General features: G+C 50.5%; 1 protein-coding gene across 3 annotated transcripts in view; it reads left to right on the forward strand.

Annotated features, from left to right (window-relative positions):
• Nucleotides 1-195: 195 nt before the first annotated feature.
• The window catches only part of DOCK11 (dedicator of cytokinesis 11), a 48,321-nt gene continuing 30,683 nt past the window's right edge, over nt 196-17,833 (forward strand). Inside the window, exons 1-18 of one of the 3 annotated variants that reach the window (XM_081336350.1) lie at nt 196-445; nt 6,443-6,559; nt 7,026-7,115; nt 8,245-8,327; nt 8,681-8,750; nt 9,534-9,629; nt 10,022-10,156; nt 11,262-11,433; nt 11,994-12,073; nt 12,388-12,471; nt 12,824-12,964; nt 13,716-13,916; nt 14,532-14,654; nt 15,299-15,381; nt 16,362-16,484; nt 16,651-16,727; nt 17,321-17,511; nt 17,624-17,689. In XM_081336350.1, coding sequence (XP_081192476.1) covers nt 338-445; nt 6,443-6,559; nt 7,026-7,115; nt 8,245-8,327; nt 8,681-8,750; nt 9,534-9,629; nt 10,022-10,156; nt 11,262-11,433; nt 11,994-12,073; nt 12,388-12,471; nt 12,824-12,964; nt 13,716-13,916; nt 14,532-14,654; nt 15,299-15,381; nt 16,362-16,484; nt 16,651-16,727; nt 17,321-17,511; nt 17,624-17,689 — 2,040 coding nt within the window. In that variant the 5' untranslated portion in view covers nt 196-337. The remainder of the gene's footprint in view (nt 446-6,442; nt 6,560-7,025; nt 7,116-8,244; nt 8,328-8,680; nt 8,751-9,533; nt 9,630-10,021; nt 10,157-11,261; nt 11,434-11,993; nt 12,074-12,387; nt 12,472-12,823; nt 12,965-13,715; nt 13,917-14,531; nt 14,655-15,298; nt 15,382-16,361; nt 16,485-16,650; nt 16,728-17,320; nt 17,512-17,623; nt 17,690-17,833) is intronic. The other 2 variants (XM_081336352.1, XM_081336351.1) reach the window with 2 other exon arrangements.

The raw sequence follows: 17,833 nt of genomic DNA on the forward strand, positions 1-17,833 counted from the left end.
CCCTCGGCAGCCTCGCGGGCAGTCCCGGCGTTGGGGCGGGGAGGGGCGCCGCGGGCCGACTCGCAGCCTCCGCCGGCCCGCTTGGAGACCCGCGGCGCTGCCGGGCGGCCCGGCTCAAGGCAGCGCCGGACTGCGCCGCCCCTCCTCGTCCCCGCCCCGCGGAGCCCGGCTGCCAGGCGGGGCGGGGTCGGCGGCGGGGCTCCGGGCGGGCGTCGGTCGGGCGGTCGGGCGGGCAGGCAGGGGGCGCTCAGAGCCCTCCGCCCGGAGCAGCCGCGGCGCTTCCCGGCCCCGCTGCGCCCCGCCCGCCGCTGCCTTTGTCCCCGCGGGCTGCCCGGCCATGGCCGCGGCGGAGGTGCGCAAGTTCACCAAGCGGCTGAGCAAGCCGGGCACGGCGGCCGAGCTGCGGCACAGCGTCTCCGAGGCGGTGCGCGGCTCCCCGGCGCAGGTGAGGCGGGACCGGGCGGGGAGGAGAGCCGGCGCTCTGGACGCGCCCTGGACGGCGGGCGGGAGGCAGGGAGGAAGCGCGCTGCCGGACGCCCTGCCCGCCGAAGAAGGCGCCGCCGCGCCCGGGAGGGGAAGGGGCAGCGCCGCGGATGCCCCGAGACCCCCCCACGGGCGCTGCGGGTGGGAAAGCTCAAAAAAAACCCACAACCCGCCTCTCCCGGCCCCCTCCCTTGGAAGCTCTCGCCCCCCGCCCCGCCTGCCGCGTTCCCTGGGAGCCTCCTTCCCCGGAGCGCCTCCCCCCCCCGGCCCGTCTCCGGATCCGAGCAGTTGGAGGCGCTGAGCATCCCGGAGCCAAAGGGATGCAGGAAGACACCCCCCTCCCCGCGCACTTCCTGGAAGCTGTTGCGATCTGCAGCAACCTGGACTCGTAGTGGGCGGGGAGGTGGTCTCTCTCTCTCTCTCCCCTCATGCACCTGCTAATCCCTCCACCGCCCCCCTTCGCCCCTACCTGCAGCATCTGGTGCTGCTTCGGAGCCCTCCCGGCCTTCCTCTCCAAGGGGGAAAAGGGAACTTGGGAGGCAGTCAGGCCAGGGAGGTGCTCAGGTGAGGCTGAGGATGCTGCTGCAGCTTCCAAGGATGCCCGGCCTCCTCCATGCCCCCCCCCTTGGGCACCATCTCAGCCCCGGAAGAGCATCTGCTCCTCACTGACACGTGGCAGGTTTGGGGAGGGGAGGCAACCCCCAGCCCACAAATAGCTAATTAAGCGGGGTGTCTGGGAGAGCCTTGAGAGCAGAGAGGACAAGGCTGCCAGGCAGGCAGGGGAGGCCCAGTCCCAGGGCTCCCTTTAGGCCGAGTTCCTGCGAAAGGTCCCCTTGCAGCTCTGCCAGGCAGGAAGTGAATCACGTAGCCACAGCTGTCCGGGGTGGGGGGGCGTTGGTAGTGCTGGCATCACCACGGCCATCTTCTGAAGCAGGTTCTTTTTTCCAAAGCATCCAGAAACAAGAATTCAGACCAGAAGCAGCAGGAAAATGTTTCCTGCAGAGATGCCAGGAGGTGGGTGGGGAAGTCTTGGCACTTTTTAGCTGTGGTGGTGGTTGTTGTCCTTTGCCAGCAGGACCAGGGAAGAGAAGCTTCTGCTTTTACAGTGGGTGGGTGCAAGGATTGGGTACTCCCCCAGCCTTTCTTCTCTGAAAGAACCAGCTTTTCTGATCCTGCAAAGTCAGGGCAAGAGAGCCTACGTCCACGTGCAGAGAGCATTTAGCATCTTAGTCAGAGTCAGGGCCCGGCTCGGCTCTGAGGAACAGAGAGGCAGATGGCAACATGCCCCTGGGGTGCCAAGCAGATGCTATGAAAGAAACTCCTCTTGAGGGATGCTTATATAAATCTAGGCTTCGCTTAGTGGGATTTAAGTAAAGCTAAACTTAAGTTTCAATCCAGCTCTTGTCTTGATGGGGCAGATGCTTGCAAACTTGACTTGGGGACCAGATGGTGTTTCTTTGGCCTTGCACTCAGTCATCTTCCCCCCCCCCCTGCTTTCCGATAAAATCACTTGAAAACAACAGATGGCTTGCCAAGAACTTAGCCAAGCAAGCAAGTTACCTGCTTAAGATTTGTAATCAATAAGTCTGCCTTTGGCGACTATTCCAGACAGCATCAAGTATTTTTAGATAAACTGTCTAGCACAGTCCTAAAAGAGAGGACAGGTTTTGAACATTGTTTATGTAAACTGAAAGCAACTGAAATGAGAGGTTTGCTTGCACCAGTGTGAAATAAAACGCTTTCATTTAAATTGGGTCTTTTTAGAATGTATGCCGGTCAGTTGAAATCAGATCAAAGCACGGTCTAAAACAGCGTGTTTCAAACCTGACAACTTTAAGAATTGTAGACTTCAACTCCCAGAATTCCCCAGCTAGAATGATATGGGAGGTCCTTAGGCTCTTTTCTCTGCCTAAATGATGGGCTTTGAAGTCCTTTGGAAACAACCAGCAGCTGGAGGGGAGAACTTCTTTGTTTGAGAGAGAGTTCCTACGGTATGTGGGGTGCAGTTTGTCTTGCTTTCCCATGACCGCTTATGAAACAGATGTGGCTGAGTTTGAAAGCAGATGCTTGCACTGTGTATTAGCCACACTTAACATTAGGATGAGCTTACACACACAACACGCATAAAACGTATATAGACAGAGTTTGGAGGATCTGAATGTGTAGTTAAGCTTATACAACAGTTGTGTGGAATGTGGTTACTCAGCTGTGGGTTTTATTGCTAGCTTTTTTATATGGCTTTATGTGTTTTAAGATTTTGGTCCTTTTTTGCAGTTTTTAACTCTTGTAAGCCACCAAGAGTCGTTCCATTGCGAGAAGCAGCTATATAAATCAGAAATAATAAATATATTTTCTGGCATTACCATATTTCTAGAACAGGAAGAAAACGCCCACGTTTCCGTTCCATGACTCCTTTTCTCTGGCCCAGAGCCCGCACTTAATATCCCTTTCCAACTTTCTCTTTTGACCTAGAATTGGCCTTCTGAATGAAAAGCTTTCCTCCCTTGCACGTGGCTGCCCCCGGAGACGGGAGCAGAGGATAAAAACTTTTCTGGTGTGTCCAACACAAAGAACCTCTTTTTGTATTTTTTTTTTTGGCCTGGGAAATTGAGGCCCCCCTTTTGCACCTCCAGGTTTGGAAGAAATACCTGGTCTGCCACTTTTTTGAGCCCTCCAAGACTTTCTGTTTACAAAACTGCTCCCGATCCATCCTATCTTGGCTGTGACCCATAACGCTTATTGAGAAGGGGAAGACCGGATGGCTGAGACTGTTATGGATGTTTGGTGGATCCTGGTTTCCTTTTTGCTCATCCTTGGTTCAAATATCCTTCCCCACCCCGTTTCTGGGGAGAAATCCATTGCTGCTTTAATTTCAGCTGGTCTCTGCTTTAATCAAAGTCTGGGCAGCGCTGTGGGGAGGAGGAAGGGGGGGTGGGATCTGTGTGCTGCACGATGACTTTGGGGTGGAATTCCCTTTGATGTTCTTTGAAGATAATTGTTCTGAACAGGGATGGCAAAGCAGGTGTTAATTTAGACCGAAGTGAAACTGAGTTAATGAGATGCACTTGCTGGGCCGTGCTCAGCGGAATTGAAGAAGTGGCTTCTTGGGTCATGCCAAATATCATGGTTTGGAGGGGCTCTGGAGACCCACCCACCCAGGATTTGGGGGGAGGGGAGTGCCTATTGCCTGGATGCAGTTCTTTTGACCCACAGTGGGGGATCCACTGGTGGGACCTCCTCTTGGGGGGGGGGGCAGCTAGGTTCAGTCTATAGTTGTCCTTGACTTACAACCGCAGCTGAGCCCAAAATTGCTAAACGAGATGGTTGTTAAGTGTGTTTTGCCCCATTTCACTACCGTTCTTGCCACCGTCACACAGTGGTTAAGAGGATCCGGCTTCCCCAGCGACTTTGCTTGTCGCAAAAGGGGATCACATGACCCCGGATGCTGCAACCGCCATAACTATGGGCCAGCTGCCAAGCATCTGAATTTTAATCACGTGACCCTGGGGGGCGGGGGCGGTGCCGCAACAGTCATAATTGTGAAAAATGGTCTTAAGTTCTTTAGTGCTGTTGTAACTTTGGTCACTAAACAAGTGGTTGTAAGCTGAGGACTGCTTGTATTTGCGAGGTCTCGAGGTGGGAATTTAAGAGATGTCTGTGAATGGATCATAAAGAAATGGGATCCACGCTCCTCTCCTCTAGATTTGCTCATACATTTCCTCCCTCCCTCCCTCAAGAACCAGAGTTGCATCCTTTTTGTGGAGAATAGTTGGCTGCTAAAAGTGCCTCCCTATTTATTGAGATGTTTATTATTTCTGCATTGCATTTCCTCCACATTTTTTTTCCTCAGAGCTCAAGCAACTTTGCAGGATATGGAAGTGAGATTTTGCGATGCAACCTGCTTTGTTTTTTTAAAGCTTGCACGGCCTCAAAAAGCATCAAAAAGGAACCTTTTCAGGTGCTGCAGCTAAAGCGCCACTTAAGAGTTTTGATGGATGCCTCGTTTGATGCAGGGGGAGAGGCGAGGTTGATTTCCATCATAGCACAAGGGCTAATTAAGGAGATCCAGGTCACCTTAATGGCCGCAGATCAGCCTTCCCATCATGGCTGAATTAAATGGAAGGTGCCCTCATTGGATCCAAGATAGGCATGAGCTCATCTCCTTTCCTTAAAGCAAAAAAATGCAGGTATGGATCGGTAAAAGCATTCTTCTCCCAGAGGTCTGCAACTGGATCTTTCGGTTGTGCTCCAGACCAGAGGAACTAATTGGCTGCTGGAAAGCTTGTGGTGGAGAACTAAAAATGCCTCTGGTGCTGATGCTGTCAGAAGGGCGGTCCTGACGAGGCAGAGGCAGGCCCAGGGCTTCAGAGGCAGGGAAAGCTGCAGCTGAAAAGACGAGCAGCTGCACTTTTGAAATCGGTTCCTGTGGCACAGAAGATGCTTTGTCATTGGCCACTTCCTGAAGCATTTCCGCTTCGAGCGTCGTGAGCAAAAAAAATGAAAAAGAAAAATGAAGATTGGAAGAATTATGATCATTTCCATTTAGTGGAGCCTTGCCCACTTTAATTGGATTCTGGGAGCTGAAATCCACCCATCCGAAGGCTGCCGAGGTTGAAAAACACACGGGTTTAGACCAACAATGTCCTGTGAAGGGCCTGAGGGCTTCCAAAGAGCTGTGGGGAGAACGGAAAGCAGGCAACTGCACAGGTGATCCTGGCAGAGGCCACCGCAGGCTGACAGTTCTCCAGGGCGAGCCCCAAAGTCCTCATGGTGAAAGGTTCCAGGACCGACACTTGATGGAGCCTTTTCAAAACATCTGTATAATTGTCATCTGGCAAGGATTATCCCTGCAATTCCCAGGGATCTGCTTACTATCATTTTCTGAATATTGAACAGATGACCTTGAACTTCACCAGTAGTCATTCTAGCTGGCAATGGTGGGACCATATGTGGACTTCAACTCCCAGAATTCTCCAGCCAGCAGCCAAGCAGCTGGTAGCTGGGGAATTCTGGGAGTTGAAGTCCACATCTCTTAAAGTCGCCAAGGTTGAGAAATACCGGTCTAGACTTTCAAAAACCTCCCAGCTGGAAAAGGGTGGTTTTCAGCAAATTATCTTCCACCCTTCTTGTTTATCTCTAATTTTCCCTTTGCTTTGTCCTGCTAATTCACATCTAAGGCGTTCTGGCTAAAATAGCAGCTGTTTATCTCATGGTCAGCTCTGTTCTTTTGCCAGGAGTGGACAGCAGCCAGGGCATTGGCACCTGTCCAAAAACAGGGAAAGAGGATTGGCCCACAGTTGGCATGGGATGGGCAAATCCAGTGCTTTTTGGCAAATTTATTATCCTTAAGAAATGCAAGCATCACGTTTCATCTAAGAAGGGGAAAGCAGAAGGGGCACCAGCCGGGTGGCAAAGGGGTGGCCTTTTCCTGCCTTGTGCCTGGCATAAAAATCTTCAGCCTGCTTCACCAAGGAACCCGCTCCTTTTTCCATGGGAGATTATTCTAATTGTCGGCATCAGGGCGTAGTATTCTTGCTATGCACTTTGTTGGTTTAACATGGCTTAATCAGAGTGCCTGGCACTTTGCAAAAACAAAAAAATAGGGCACAATTCCCTGCCCCAAGGAGGACCCAGTTGCTGAAAACGGAGGAAACGAAAGCAGATGGAGGCAGGGCAACTATAGACAGAATATGTATTTATTTGGAGTAGACACAAAGGGGCTTCATGTATTGGATGAAAGAAAATGTGGCCACCATTGTAGCCTCCTGGCCCAAGGTCTGGACTACAACTCCCATCTCCTACATCCGTGGTGGCATTTGGGAGCAGCCCGTATTTCCTCTCAGGAACATAGTTTGGGTCTGTTCCTCTCCTGCTTTCTCCTCTGCGTGGCGTTGGTGCCACCCAACCCAGGGGCCCTTCCGGTGGATCTGACCAGGCCTTCTTCCCTGTGTCTCGTCAGGAAAAAACGAAGGTGAGCCAACCCTTGGACTACGAGAATGTGATCAGCCAACGGAAAGCGCAGATCTACAGCGATCCCTTCCGAGACCTGCTCATGTTTCCCATGGAAGATGCCTCAGTGAGTTGCTCTCCATCACTGGGGGAGGGGGGTGTCAGGCGGGCGCTCCCCACCCAGTTCCCTTCTGGGAGGCCTCTCAGGCTGCGACCTGCTCACCTGGCCTCCTACACCAAAGAAATGGGCCAGGAGAAACGTGGCTGTTCTGGAACCATGTTTGGTTCCGTGTTTGGCCGTGGAGATAGCTCAGAAGGATCCCACAGATAAACCCCAGGAGGCTCTTGGGGCAGGGATTTTTTCAACAGCCTTCCTTTAGAAGGTGTCCCCATGCCCTGGGGCCACCCCAAGCGAGGTCCTGTCCAGTCCAACCATAAGACAACTTCAGAAGGTGGATTTACTCTCCCCCCAAGCCTAGTTAGATGCTTCTGAAAGATCCTGCTCAGGCAGGAAGGGAAGACCCCTCCCTAACTTTCCTTCCACCCGGAGGGTCTTCAATCATTTTGGAACCCCCAACCCACTTTCCTTCCAGCTCTCCGTTATCAGTCGCCAGAGGAGAACTGTCCATTCCTCCGTGCCAGGAGATGCTTTGAAGAAGGCCCAGAGTCTCTTTGTCCAAGAGGTGAGACCCCCGACTCTCTTCTCCTAGATTGGACCATTGGTCATTAGAGGAGGAGGATGGGAGTTGTAGTTAGTCTTTCTAGAGGAAGCACCAGCTTTGGCAAGGCAGCTTCGATTCTTCAGCATTTTCAAAAGAGGAAGCAAGTCACACGTTTCATTTCTTTAAAAACTCCCTCGCTTGCGTAACTCTCAAGGCAAAAACAAATCCAAATAAACCGCAATTTTTCTGCGTGGCAGCATTTACAACATTGTGTGCTATCTTTCCTGTGCTACTTTTAAAGGCATCTTGTCCTTTTTACTGTTTTAAGCGGCCCCATGACCTGCCCCACTTAGGAGACCCTGAATATTGAAATTCCAGAGGAAATCCTGTCCGTAAATAGCCCTGCCTTGTCCAAAGGGAGGGATCCGCAGCTTTAAATCATTTCTGCAAGTCCCAGGGGAGGACAGGGAGTCCTCAACTTACGACCACAACTGAGCCCAAAATTTCTGTTGCTAAGCGAGTCAGTTGTTAAGTGAGTTTTGCCCTATTGGATGACCTTCCTTGCCACAGTTGTTAACTTAGTCACACGGTTGTTAAGTGAATCCGGCTCCCCCGTGGACTTTGCTTGCCAGAAGGTCATAAAAGGGGATCGCGTCACCCCGGGACACACTGTGACCATCTTAAATACGAGCCGGTTACCAAGAGTCCGAATTTTTATCCTGTGACCCCGGGATGCTGCAACACTTGTAAGTGTGGGAAACGGTCACAAGTCACTTTTTTTCAGTGTCATAACTTCGGTCGTTAAATGAACCATTGCAAGTCAAGGACCATCCCCTTGGCGAAGTCTTCCAGCTGAATCCCCCATCTCAGTAGGGGACACAAGGCAGCTGCCTCCCCTTCCCCAGAGGTCTAGCCATTGTCTGCGAGGCAGCCACAACTGAGCAAACAAGGGAGCAGGGGGGCTTTGAGCAGTGGAGAATGCCAACACACCCACACACACACACACACACACACATCTTTATACATCTAATTTCTTAGCTGCTCCTCAGTGAGTTTTCAGTCTGCAGTTCCACTCAGGCTGAGTTTTGCAGCTGCTGCTCTGATTCGTTCTGCGCGGATTTGAACAAGCCAGGTTTAATTTTCTTTTCAGTGCATTAAAGCATACAGCTCAGACTGGTACGTTGTGAACTACAAATATGACGAATATTCTGGTGATTTCCGAATGTTACCATGGTAAGCATTTCTTTCTCCAAGGGTGGGTGTTTCTTGCATGCCCAGGCTTGTGTGTCGGACGGGATCTTACAACACTGCGTTTTGCAGGGCCAGGCCAGGGTGTTTTCCTCGGCCTCCAAGAATCTTAGTGATTTAATGAAACAATTAAGGGTTTAGTATAATCCATGGACCACCCAACAACTGAGCTTGGGGGAGGAATCCTTGGGCAGGATTCCTTAAAGTTGTGGTGCCCTGTGGGTGAGTTGGCCCCCAAAATAGTCTTCAAGGACCCTTTTTGTTTGCTAATTATTAGTATTATGGTTTTTTTAAAAAAATATGATGTAACTTGAGTAAAACGTGTTGTCTTCACTTAGCAAATCCTTCAGGCCAGAGAAGGTCCCAAGCCACGTCTTTGAAATTGATGAAGACTTTGATAAAGATGAGGTGAGAGCACACGCTAGAGGTTCCCACCAAGTGCAACAAGAGCTCCCACTGGGTGCCACAAGGAAATAAAGCGCAGCCTCCTTCACGCAATGCACAAAGTTCACTTAATTTTCAGGATCCTCCTGCCTTCTTTCTAGAAGTTTGTAGCATAGAATAAATATTGAGCCTCGTTTAGAAGACAGAGCTCACCTGCAGAGATGGTGAAAGAAGGCCAGACGGTTGGCCAAACCTGAAAATAGCACTGCTGTTTTGTCTTTATGATTTTAGTTTTAACATTCTTGAGAAGAACACTGCCTCTGGCCTGCCTCTGGCGGGTGTCCGCCCAGCGGCCTTTATAATGTAATTTTCAGCTTGAGCCGTGTGCTGGTTGCCAACCCAGCCTTAGGCAGGGTCGATGTGCAGGAGCAAAAGGCACCCGCCACACCCACACAACAGAAAATCCTCTTGCAGCGTTTGAAAGGGAGCTGTTTCATTAGAAGGGCTCACACAGAATAGAGGATCTGAAGCACCTACAGGATCACAAAGGGGCTGCTTTCTCATCCTTTGGAGCTTGGGATTCTTGCCCTGTGTGGCCAAGGGTTCCTCTGTGGTCTACAAGCCCTTGGGCAAAGGAGCAGAGCCGGTTGGTGGAGAGGATAAGGATTATCAACACAAATATCCCATCATTGCCACACCTGCCCGACTGAAATAGGAGACATTTGTGGATGGAAACTTTAATCGAGCTATCACTGGGTCCCCTTTCCTTGCAATAATTTTCGCTCTCAGAATACTCCTCTCTTCCAGGACGCTTCCTCGCTGTGCTCCCAAAAGGGTGGTGTGATCAGGCAAGGCTGGTTGTACAAGGCCAACGTCAACAGTACCATCACTGTGACCATGAAAGTAAGAGACTCCTCGGAGCACTTTGATTTCATTTTGCAGGGAGCCGAGAAAAACAAACTAGGTTTGTTTGGGTGGAAAAGATGCCTCTGTAATTTCTGGAAGAGCTTGCCTGCTTGAGAATGGATGAAGTTAGAGGCCCAGAACACGGATCGTTGATGGTCTGTGGACCACACTGAGAATCATTGCCACAGATGCTGTGTCTCAGCCGTGGCTGTTTCGCTTCTATACACCCCCTGCATAGAAAATGCCACAATTGCTGGTTTCAACCTACTTTGCGTAAAGTTCAAGATTTTGGAATTCTGTCTCAAGTTGAAATGAGCAGAATGGAGCAGAATTCATACCGGGAGATCAACCATCTCTAACGGTGAGCTTTTTTTTCTTTTTCTGAGCAGGTGTTCAAGAAAAGGTACTTCTACCTGACGCAGCTTCCAGATGGCTCTTACATCCTCAATTCCTACAAAGATGAGAAGATTTCCAAGGAATCCAAAGGATGCATCTTCCTGGATTCTTGCATAGACGTTGTGCAGGTGAGGATTTGCAAAAGGTTTTGCTAGAGAATTTGCAAGCCCATAGGCAGATTCTTGCTGGAGAGGATCTAGTATGGATCTACTCTTTGTCTGTCTGTCTTCTGTCAATTTATTTCTCACTGGTTATTGGGAAATACTTTCAACCAAAGTTCAAGCAAAGGAAAGCAAGAACAAAATACTGGCAACGCTCAGCTGGTTTTATGAACCAGAATCATATAGATTCTCAGCTTCGCCGGAGTGCAACTACTCTTTTCTCCTTCCTTAATTTTTTCTTATTTTACTTTGGACTGCGAACCACCAAAGGGTTTTGTTGGTTAGTTTATATTTTGAAAAATGAACCTCTCGACCAAAACTCCAAGTGAACATCTCAGATATTTTTTTCCTTCCACATTAATCTGCGAGGAAACCTTGCAGCTTTGCAGCCAGCCTGGCTCTTCGGGAGCCGCTCCGAGAGGGAAGCGGAAGGAGGGCTGCTTGCTGGGGGAATCGGGGGCCACCTTCTTCTGACGGCCCTTCCAGCATTCAGGCTCGCAGCCTGGCCGAGGCCGCCTCTGCACCCCCGGGGGCCCCAGACTTTCCAGGAGGGAAGTGGCAGAGTGCAGGCAGCCCTCGGCTCACAACGCTTCATTTAGTCACCCTTCGAAGCTGCAACGGCACTGAAAAAAAGCGACTTAGGGCCATTTTTCACACTTACAACCGTTGCAGGGCCCCCCCATCACGTGGTCAAAATTCAGCCGTTTAGCAACTGGCTTGTATTTGTGACGGTTGCAGCAACCCAGGGTCACGTGATTCCCCTTTTGTGACGTTCGGACGAGCAAAGTCAAGGGGGAAGCTGGATTCACTTAGCGACCGTGTGACTAATTTAACAACTAGTGATTCACTTAACGACGGTGGAGAGAAAAGTTGTAAAATTGGGCAAAACTCACTTAACGGCTGTTTCGCTTAGCAGCAGAAATGTTGGGCTCAGCTGCGGCCGGAAGTCAAAGGCCACCCGCTCGGTCTCGGAAGGAACTTTTGTCCCCGCTTGAGCGCTTTAGGAGGAAAAGTGGGGGTCCAGGGTGGTGTCACCCCCAGCCTCAAAAGGTCCCCTGCCTTTCTCCCCCAGTGCCCCAAGATGCGTCGAAATGCCTTTGAGCTCAAGATGCTGGACAAGTACAGCCACTACCTGGCCGCGGAAACGGAGTCGGAGATGGGAGACTGGCTAGCCACTCTGCGGAAGGTCCTCCAGGCCAGCACGGAGGGCTTGGGGCCAGAGAAGAAGGAGGAGTTCGTGCCTGGTGAGGACCCGCCATGGAGACAGATCCTGATGCAACCACATGCAGGCACACAAACAAACACGCACACACGCACACACAGAGAGGAAGAAGAGGGTGGATGGATCTCTTGCTGCACCGTTGCTGCTTCAGATCTGGCACTGTTTGTACACCCGTTCTATTTTCAATCACCCACCTCCAAGGCTTGCTTAAGATAAGCTTTTCCCAGGATCCTTTCAGGTTTAGCAGAGTCACCGTGCCCAAAACTGCACAGGTCCCCCTCCCTGACTGAAACTGGTTTGGTTCAGCATCCGTTCCCTCCCTCCCTCCCCGGCCTCTTCGGGGGTTGCGGTTGCTGGGATGCATCCAAGGCAGTTCCCAGAAGAGAGGAGGGTGAAGCTGAAGAGAAAGGCCAGGTTGCGCCCTGGCATCGGTGAGCCGCCGGATCGTGACCCTGCTGGTGGGAGAGGAAATTCCCGGCCAGCTTCCCGGCCCTTCGTCCCAATTTCCCAGGTCTTCCGGAGGAAGCCATTGTCTCTTCTGGCCAGGTACCTCTGCAACATCTGCTTTTTGTGACTTTGCAGATGATGACTCCAGCAGCCATGGAAAGTTGGAGAACATCTTGGAAAGCTTAGGAAGAAGCCTGCATCCAGAGCTGATGAAGGTAACCTTGGCTTCGGCGTTCTCTGCCAGGAAGCAGGGAAACAGCTGGATCGGCCCACCTCACTCTTTGCAAAGCCCTTCCGGGAGATCTTCGCCTACCCATACTTGAGCATTGAGAGCCAGATCTGAGTCTGTTTTAGGCTCAAACTGCAAGGAGGGAGAATTGTTTCAGCATAGGTGGTTACCTATGGGTTTGGCAGTCCTGCCACACAGAGCCCCCCCCCCTTCCCAGCTTCTCTCTATCAAAGTTTTCACTATTTTGCTTCCCCCAGTTTCCATCGATCACAGCCTCACGCAGGGTCTGTTCTCTTTCAGTACGGCCGAGAAACGGAGCAGCTCAGCAAACTCAGCCGCAGTGAAGGCAGGCAAAATCTCTTCTCCTTTGATCCAGAAGTGCAGGTGATCCTTTGGGGCTGGAGGTTCTTGGCTCAGTGAAAAAGCATGGCTGGCAGGTAGGTAGGTAGGTAGGAAGGAAGGAAGGAAGGAAGGAAGGAAGGAAGGAAGGAAGGAAGGAAGGAAGGAAGAAAAGAAAGAAATGAAGGAAAGAGAAAGAGAAAAAAAGAAAAGAGAAAGGAAAAAGAAAGGAATGAAAGAAAGAGAAAGAAAGAAAGAAAAGAAAAGAAGAAAGAGAAAAGGGAGATATTTTTGAAATATGTGCCATTTGCCCCTCCTTTGCAAATACGAAGATCTTCAGCCTCTCTCCGCCTGATGCAGGTGGGAAAAGAATCCCCTTTGCCTTTTTCTCTCCTAGAGACTTGATTTCTCCGGACTAGAGGTGGACATCGGTCCCTTTGAGGAAAGGGGACAGCCACGCTTCCTGCTGAACTGCCATTCCCTGACCTTCAACCTCCTGGCCCAACTGAATGACAGCGCCAAGGACCCCCCTTCAAATGTAGGCCCCCACCCATTATGTGTTTTTGTTGCCAGAGCCTTCCCCACATTTTTATTTACTCACTCCCAAAGGGCTTCCTGGTCCTTACAATGTGTCGTAAGAACATCAGCCGTGTCCTGCTGGATCAGGCCCCTGGCTCTCTGGTCCAGCAGATGTTCTCCTGGCAGCCAACCAGCAGCACGTGGAAGCCCACCAGTCTCCCAGAAGATGCCTCCCCCAAGGCAGTCCCACTTTGGCATTAACTGTATGCCAACAAGTCATTGTTGACACTCTTAACAACCATAGAGATAGATTTTCACCCAGATGATCTGTCCCCAACCTGGTCCTTCCAATACACTCATCACTGCTGCAACTCAGTCCCTCCACCTTACTGCTAGTCATCTTTTTCTCCTCTTTCCTTCCACCTTTCCCAGCCTAACAGCCTTCTCCACCGAGCTGGGTCTTCACATCACGTGTCCAAAGTAGGATAATTTGGTCATTTGTGCCTCAAGTGAGAACCCTGCTTTTTCCAATGCCAAAGTTTGAAGTAACCCATTCTTCTTCTTCTTCTTCTTCTTCTTCTTCTTCTTCTTCTTCTTCTTCTTCTTCTTCTTCTTCTTCTTCTTCTTCTTCTTCTTCTTCTTCTTCTTCTTCTTCTTCTTCTTCTTCTTCTTCTTCTTCTTCTTCTTCTTCTTCTTCTTCAAAATCCATTATTCCCTTCTGTAGAATGTCAAGTTAATGTTAACCTAAGGGTCTTCTTTTGTGCTCCCAGGTAGAACCGTTCTTCCTCAGCCTGGCTCTCTTTGATCTGAAAAGCTGTTGCAAGATCTCAGCAGATTTCCACGTGGACTTAAATCCTGGCCCTGTGCGGGAGATGCTGCCTGACTCTTCCGACCAAGCGCCTGGAAGCAGCCCCGACAACAGCCGTTCCCTCCACAGCATGGCGGAGTCCAGCTTGCGCTACATAAAGCAGGTGAGAAGCTCTGTGGATTCCACCAGATCTCAGATTTAACAGGGACGAAGCCTCCGAAGGAAATAAGAGCTAAATTAAACCTAACCTGCAGCAATGTACTATTTAGTTCTCAGTAAACAACTGCGTGCTGGAGGAAACACAGTGGAACACAGATTTATTCTTTCTTCCCAACAACTGGTCTGTGTTTTGGGGGGGGATCCAAATGCGGAGCTTCTTACAAAAATGGCATCCTATTGCAAAGCCAGGGCAGGGACGTTTCTTACAGTGGATACTCCTACACCTGGTTGGCCAGCAGGAATCAGATTTTGAGTTACATCCTGGAAATACAGATTATGTCAGTCAGAGATGAGGAACTATTTTACAGCCCACCCGTTTTGTAGGTGAGCTCACCCGCCTGCTAGGAGCCTTCCGTCCTTGCTTAAGAGAGAGTTGGTGGAGTTGGGACTCTCTCTTAACTAAGGACAGACCCACAGGGCCTAAAATATTTTGCACTTCTCCTTTTTGTGTAGGCCTGAGCTTCTAGCTGAGACTCTCTCAAATGATGGCCTTCACGTTGTCTTGTCCATCTTTAGGAGCTTTGCAAGTTCTGATGCTCTGCTTCTCTTTTACACAAAGGGGGTCTTCTCTGTGACCAACCCCCACCCAGAAATTTTTCTCGTTGCCCGGGTGGAGAAGGTGCTTCAAGGAAGCATTGCCCACAGTGTGGAGCCGTACATCAAGAATTCAGATCCTGCAAAGGTACAGCAGATCCCACGGGATGGACTCGCCTTGCATTGGGATGGGAAAGAAGGCGATGAGGGGTCTTAAGGCGGGACCTCCCATCCCACAAAGCTCCTTCAGTTTGTGTTACACCATGGAAGGCAGGAAACATCCTGTTGAGATAACAACGGTGGTTGAGCACATAAGAGGCATTAATGGCTGGCAAATAAGAAAGATTGAACTTACGTACCCAAATCAAATGAGCCATATCTTAGCACAATGTGTGAAGGTATTTTATGAATGTTCCCATCAAGTTATTAAGAGATTGAGAGTTGAACATGGACAAGACATGCAGCATATCTTGGATTGGGGATAGAGATGTGTAGAGGGGGCAGAATTTACTTACTGAGCTGCATATACCCCCTTTTGCCCACCTGTTCTCTTCCTGGGTAGGGAAAGGAGCAAAATGATGCTGAGCAACAATTGGTGATTGTTCTCGGTGCTCACCTAGAACATTTATGGGCCTATCTTGGGGGAACCTCACTCCTCTGGTTTTAGGAACTTGCCTTAGCTGACATCTGAGATTGGTGCTCCGCCTGGCCTGCCCACCGCCACTCTTAGATGACATTCATCTTCCAACTTCAACCAGCTGTCCACATCTGATCTGTTTCCTTCCTTCACAGACAGCGCAGAAGGTCCACAAGCTGGCGAAGGTGGTGTGCAGCCGTCTTGGACAGTACCGGATGCCCTTTGCTTGGGCGGTCAGGTGAGGCTACTTCTGTGTGCTGAGGCCAATGCCAACATGTTGTCCTTCACATGAGTGGAAGATGCCAGGAGGAGAAACTTCCTAACAGTGGAGACAATTAACCAGTGGAACAGAAGTTGCCTTCAGAAATCGTGGGCGCTCCATCAGTGGAGATTTTTAAGAGGAGACTAGACAGTCCATTGTCTGAAATGAGCAGGAGGCTGGACTAGAAGGCCTCCAAGGTCCCTTCCAGTTCTATTCTATTCTAAAGTCGTTTGCCCATAGCTACCAGATCAAACTGCCATTTGAAGATGGCATTTGAAGGTTTTCCAAAGGACCTTCAAATAGAAGACCACCTATTTTGACCTTGCTCTTCCAGGAGTCTGCTGCTACTACTCTTCCTCAGACATTTCCTGGTTGAAATCTCCATCCCTGGAAGTTTACTGGCCTTTCAGAGTGCTTCCTTTGCCATCCAAACACCTCTCCAGATGTCAGATAGCCCTGAACAATGCTGGAGAAATATTTTCTCTGTGACTGGTATTTGATAAACCAACTTTCTTTGGTCAGCACATCTAAGAAACACCAGCAACTTCCCCAGGAAACATGTCTCCCTTTTTAGCTTACATTCTCCAGAAGGTTGAATGCACATTGACCTTGACATTGTCTCAGACTTTGATTCTTCTTTGATTCATTTTGTCAGGGCAGTTGTATGGAAAATGCCATTCCTTGGCCTGCAGGTCTTCCAAACTTGATTTGATCTCTTGACTTGAACTGTTAAAATGAAAGAAATCTGGCTAAGAAGGGTGGAAGATGGCTTATATGTGAAGAGCAGCAAGCCAACTCTTTGCATTCTGTTTCCTGGTTGTGTTTCAGCACCTGCTTCCTGGCCTAAATTCCTGGAGCTCCATAAATTCCATGTTTGGGTATTTACCTGGGAGGCTGTGAGGTTTCCATGAGCAGGTGGGAACGTTGCCCAAATGTACACCCTTTTCTCTTTCCAGGTCTGTCTTCAAAGACACCCAAGGCACCTTGGACCTGGATGGGAAGTTCTCTCCTCTTTATAAGCAAGAGAGCAGCAAACTCTCCACGGAGGACCTGCTGAAGTTCTTGGCAGAGTATAAGAAGTAAGGCTGCTGGGACACGAGTGTCCTTCTGCACAACGGGGTCGGGAGAGGGCCTTGGGCTGCCGAGAGTGGAGAGAAAATAGATGCCCCAATTTTTTTCATCCCAGAGTTGTTGAGTTGGACTGCCTGGTTTGGTCTTCTGAGTTGTTGTTTGTTTCCTGTGCAGACCGGAGAAGACAAAGCTGCAAGTGATCCCTGGTCAACTGAATGTGACGCTGGAGTGTGTCCCCCTGGAGCTCTCAAGTAAGGGCAGGGCACAAAGATGGAGGAACGCGAGACTGTCATTTTTTCTGGCACCCATCGGCTTGAGTTCCCCTTGTTTAACCTTGTTTCTAAGCCACAAAATCAGGGGTCGGCAACCTTGGCTCTTTTATGACTCGTGGACTTCAACTTCAGCTATGCTCGCTCAGGAGTTGAAGTACACGAGTCATAAAAGAGCCAAGGTTGCCGACCCCTGCACAAAATGATGGATCGGTTGATCGATTAGTTGCTTCCAGAGAAAGAGAGAGAGCTACTGAGTAACCCATCACTTTGGCCTTAACCATGGCTAGTAACAAAAACCATGGTTTGAAAGTCCACTTGGCATATTCTGGAGATGGGACAAATGTCGATCCCCTTCAGGCTGCCAATCCAATGTACAGGTAGTCCTCATGTTATGACCACAGTTGCAGCCAGAACTTCTTTCACCAAGCGATACGGTTGTTAAGTGAGTTGTGTCAGATTTTACAATGTTGCCGCTCCAGTTGTTGCGGGAGTCTGGCCTCCCCCGTTGGCTCGGCTTGTCCAAAGAGGGAGCGCCGTCTCCACGGGTGCCTTTGGCTCTCCTCCTCTGCCAGACTGCGTCACGGCGGCCTTCATCCCCATCAAACCCTTTGAGGGATGGGAGCAGCGAGACGGCCTGGCTCTCGAGGTCGACGAATTTGTGCCCGAGGTGGCCAAGTACTGCTGCCCGTTCACCACCTACAGAAACCGGCTCTACATCTACCCTCTGCACCTGAAGTATGACGGCCAGAAGACTTTTGCCAAGGTGAGCAGGGAGACCTCTCCTGCCAGAGACGCACGGGAGGGTGAGGAGAGCTTCCTTGGCAAAAACGGGGGCCTCAACATTCCCTTGTCCCCACCGTGGGTCACTCTTCCAGGCAAGAAACATCGCCATCCGGGTGGAATTCAAGGACTCGGATGAAGGAGACGCCAAAGCCTTAAAGGTACTCCAGAGCCGGGCCCAAGGAAGAGGGTCGTCTCGCAAGAAGGCGGTCCTAATCCTCTGGCCTCTTGTGGCCCCTAGCACTGAGGCGGCTGGTGGCCTCCTGGGGCCCCAGGTCGAGTTTCTGCTGCCGTCTGGGGCTCGT

This window comes from Vipera berus (assembly GCF_964194415.1).
Source record: "Vipera berus genome assembly, chromosome: 11".
NCBI classification, from domain to species: Eukaryota; Metazoa; Chordata; class Lepidosauria; order Squamata; family Viperidae; genus Vipera; species Vipera berus.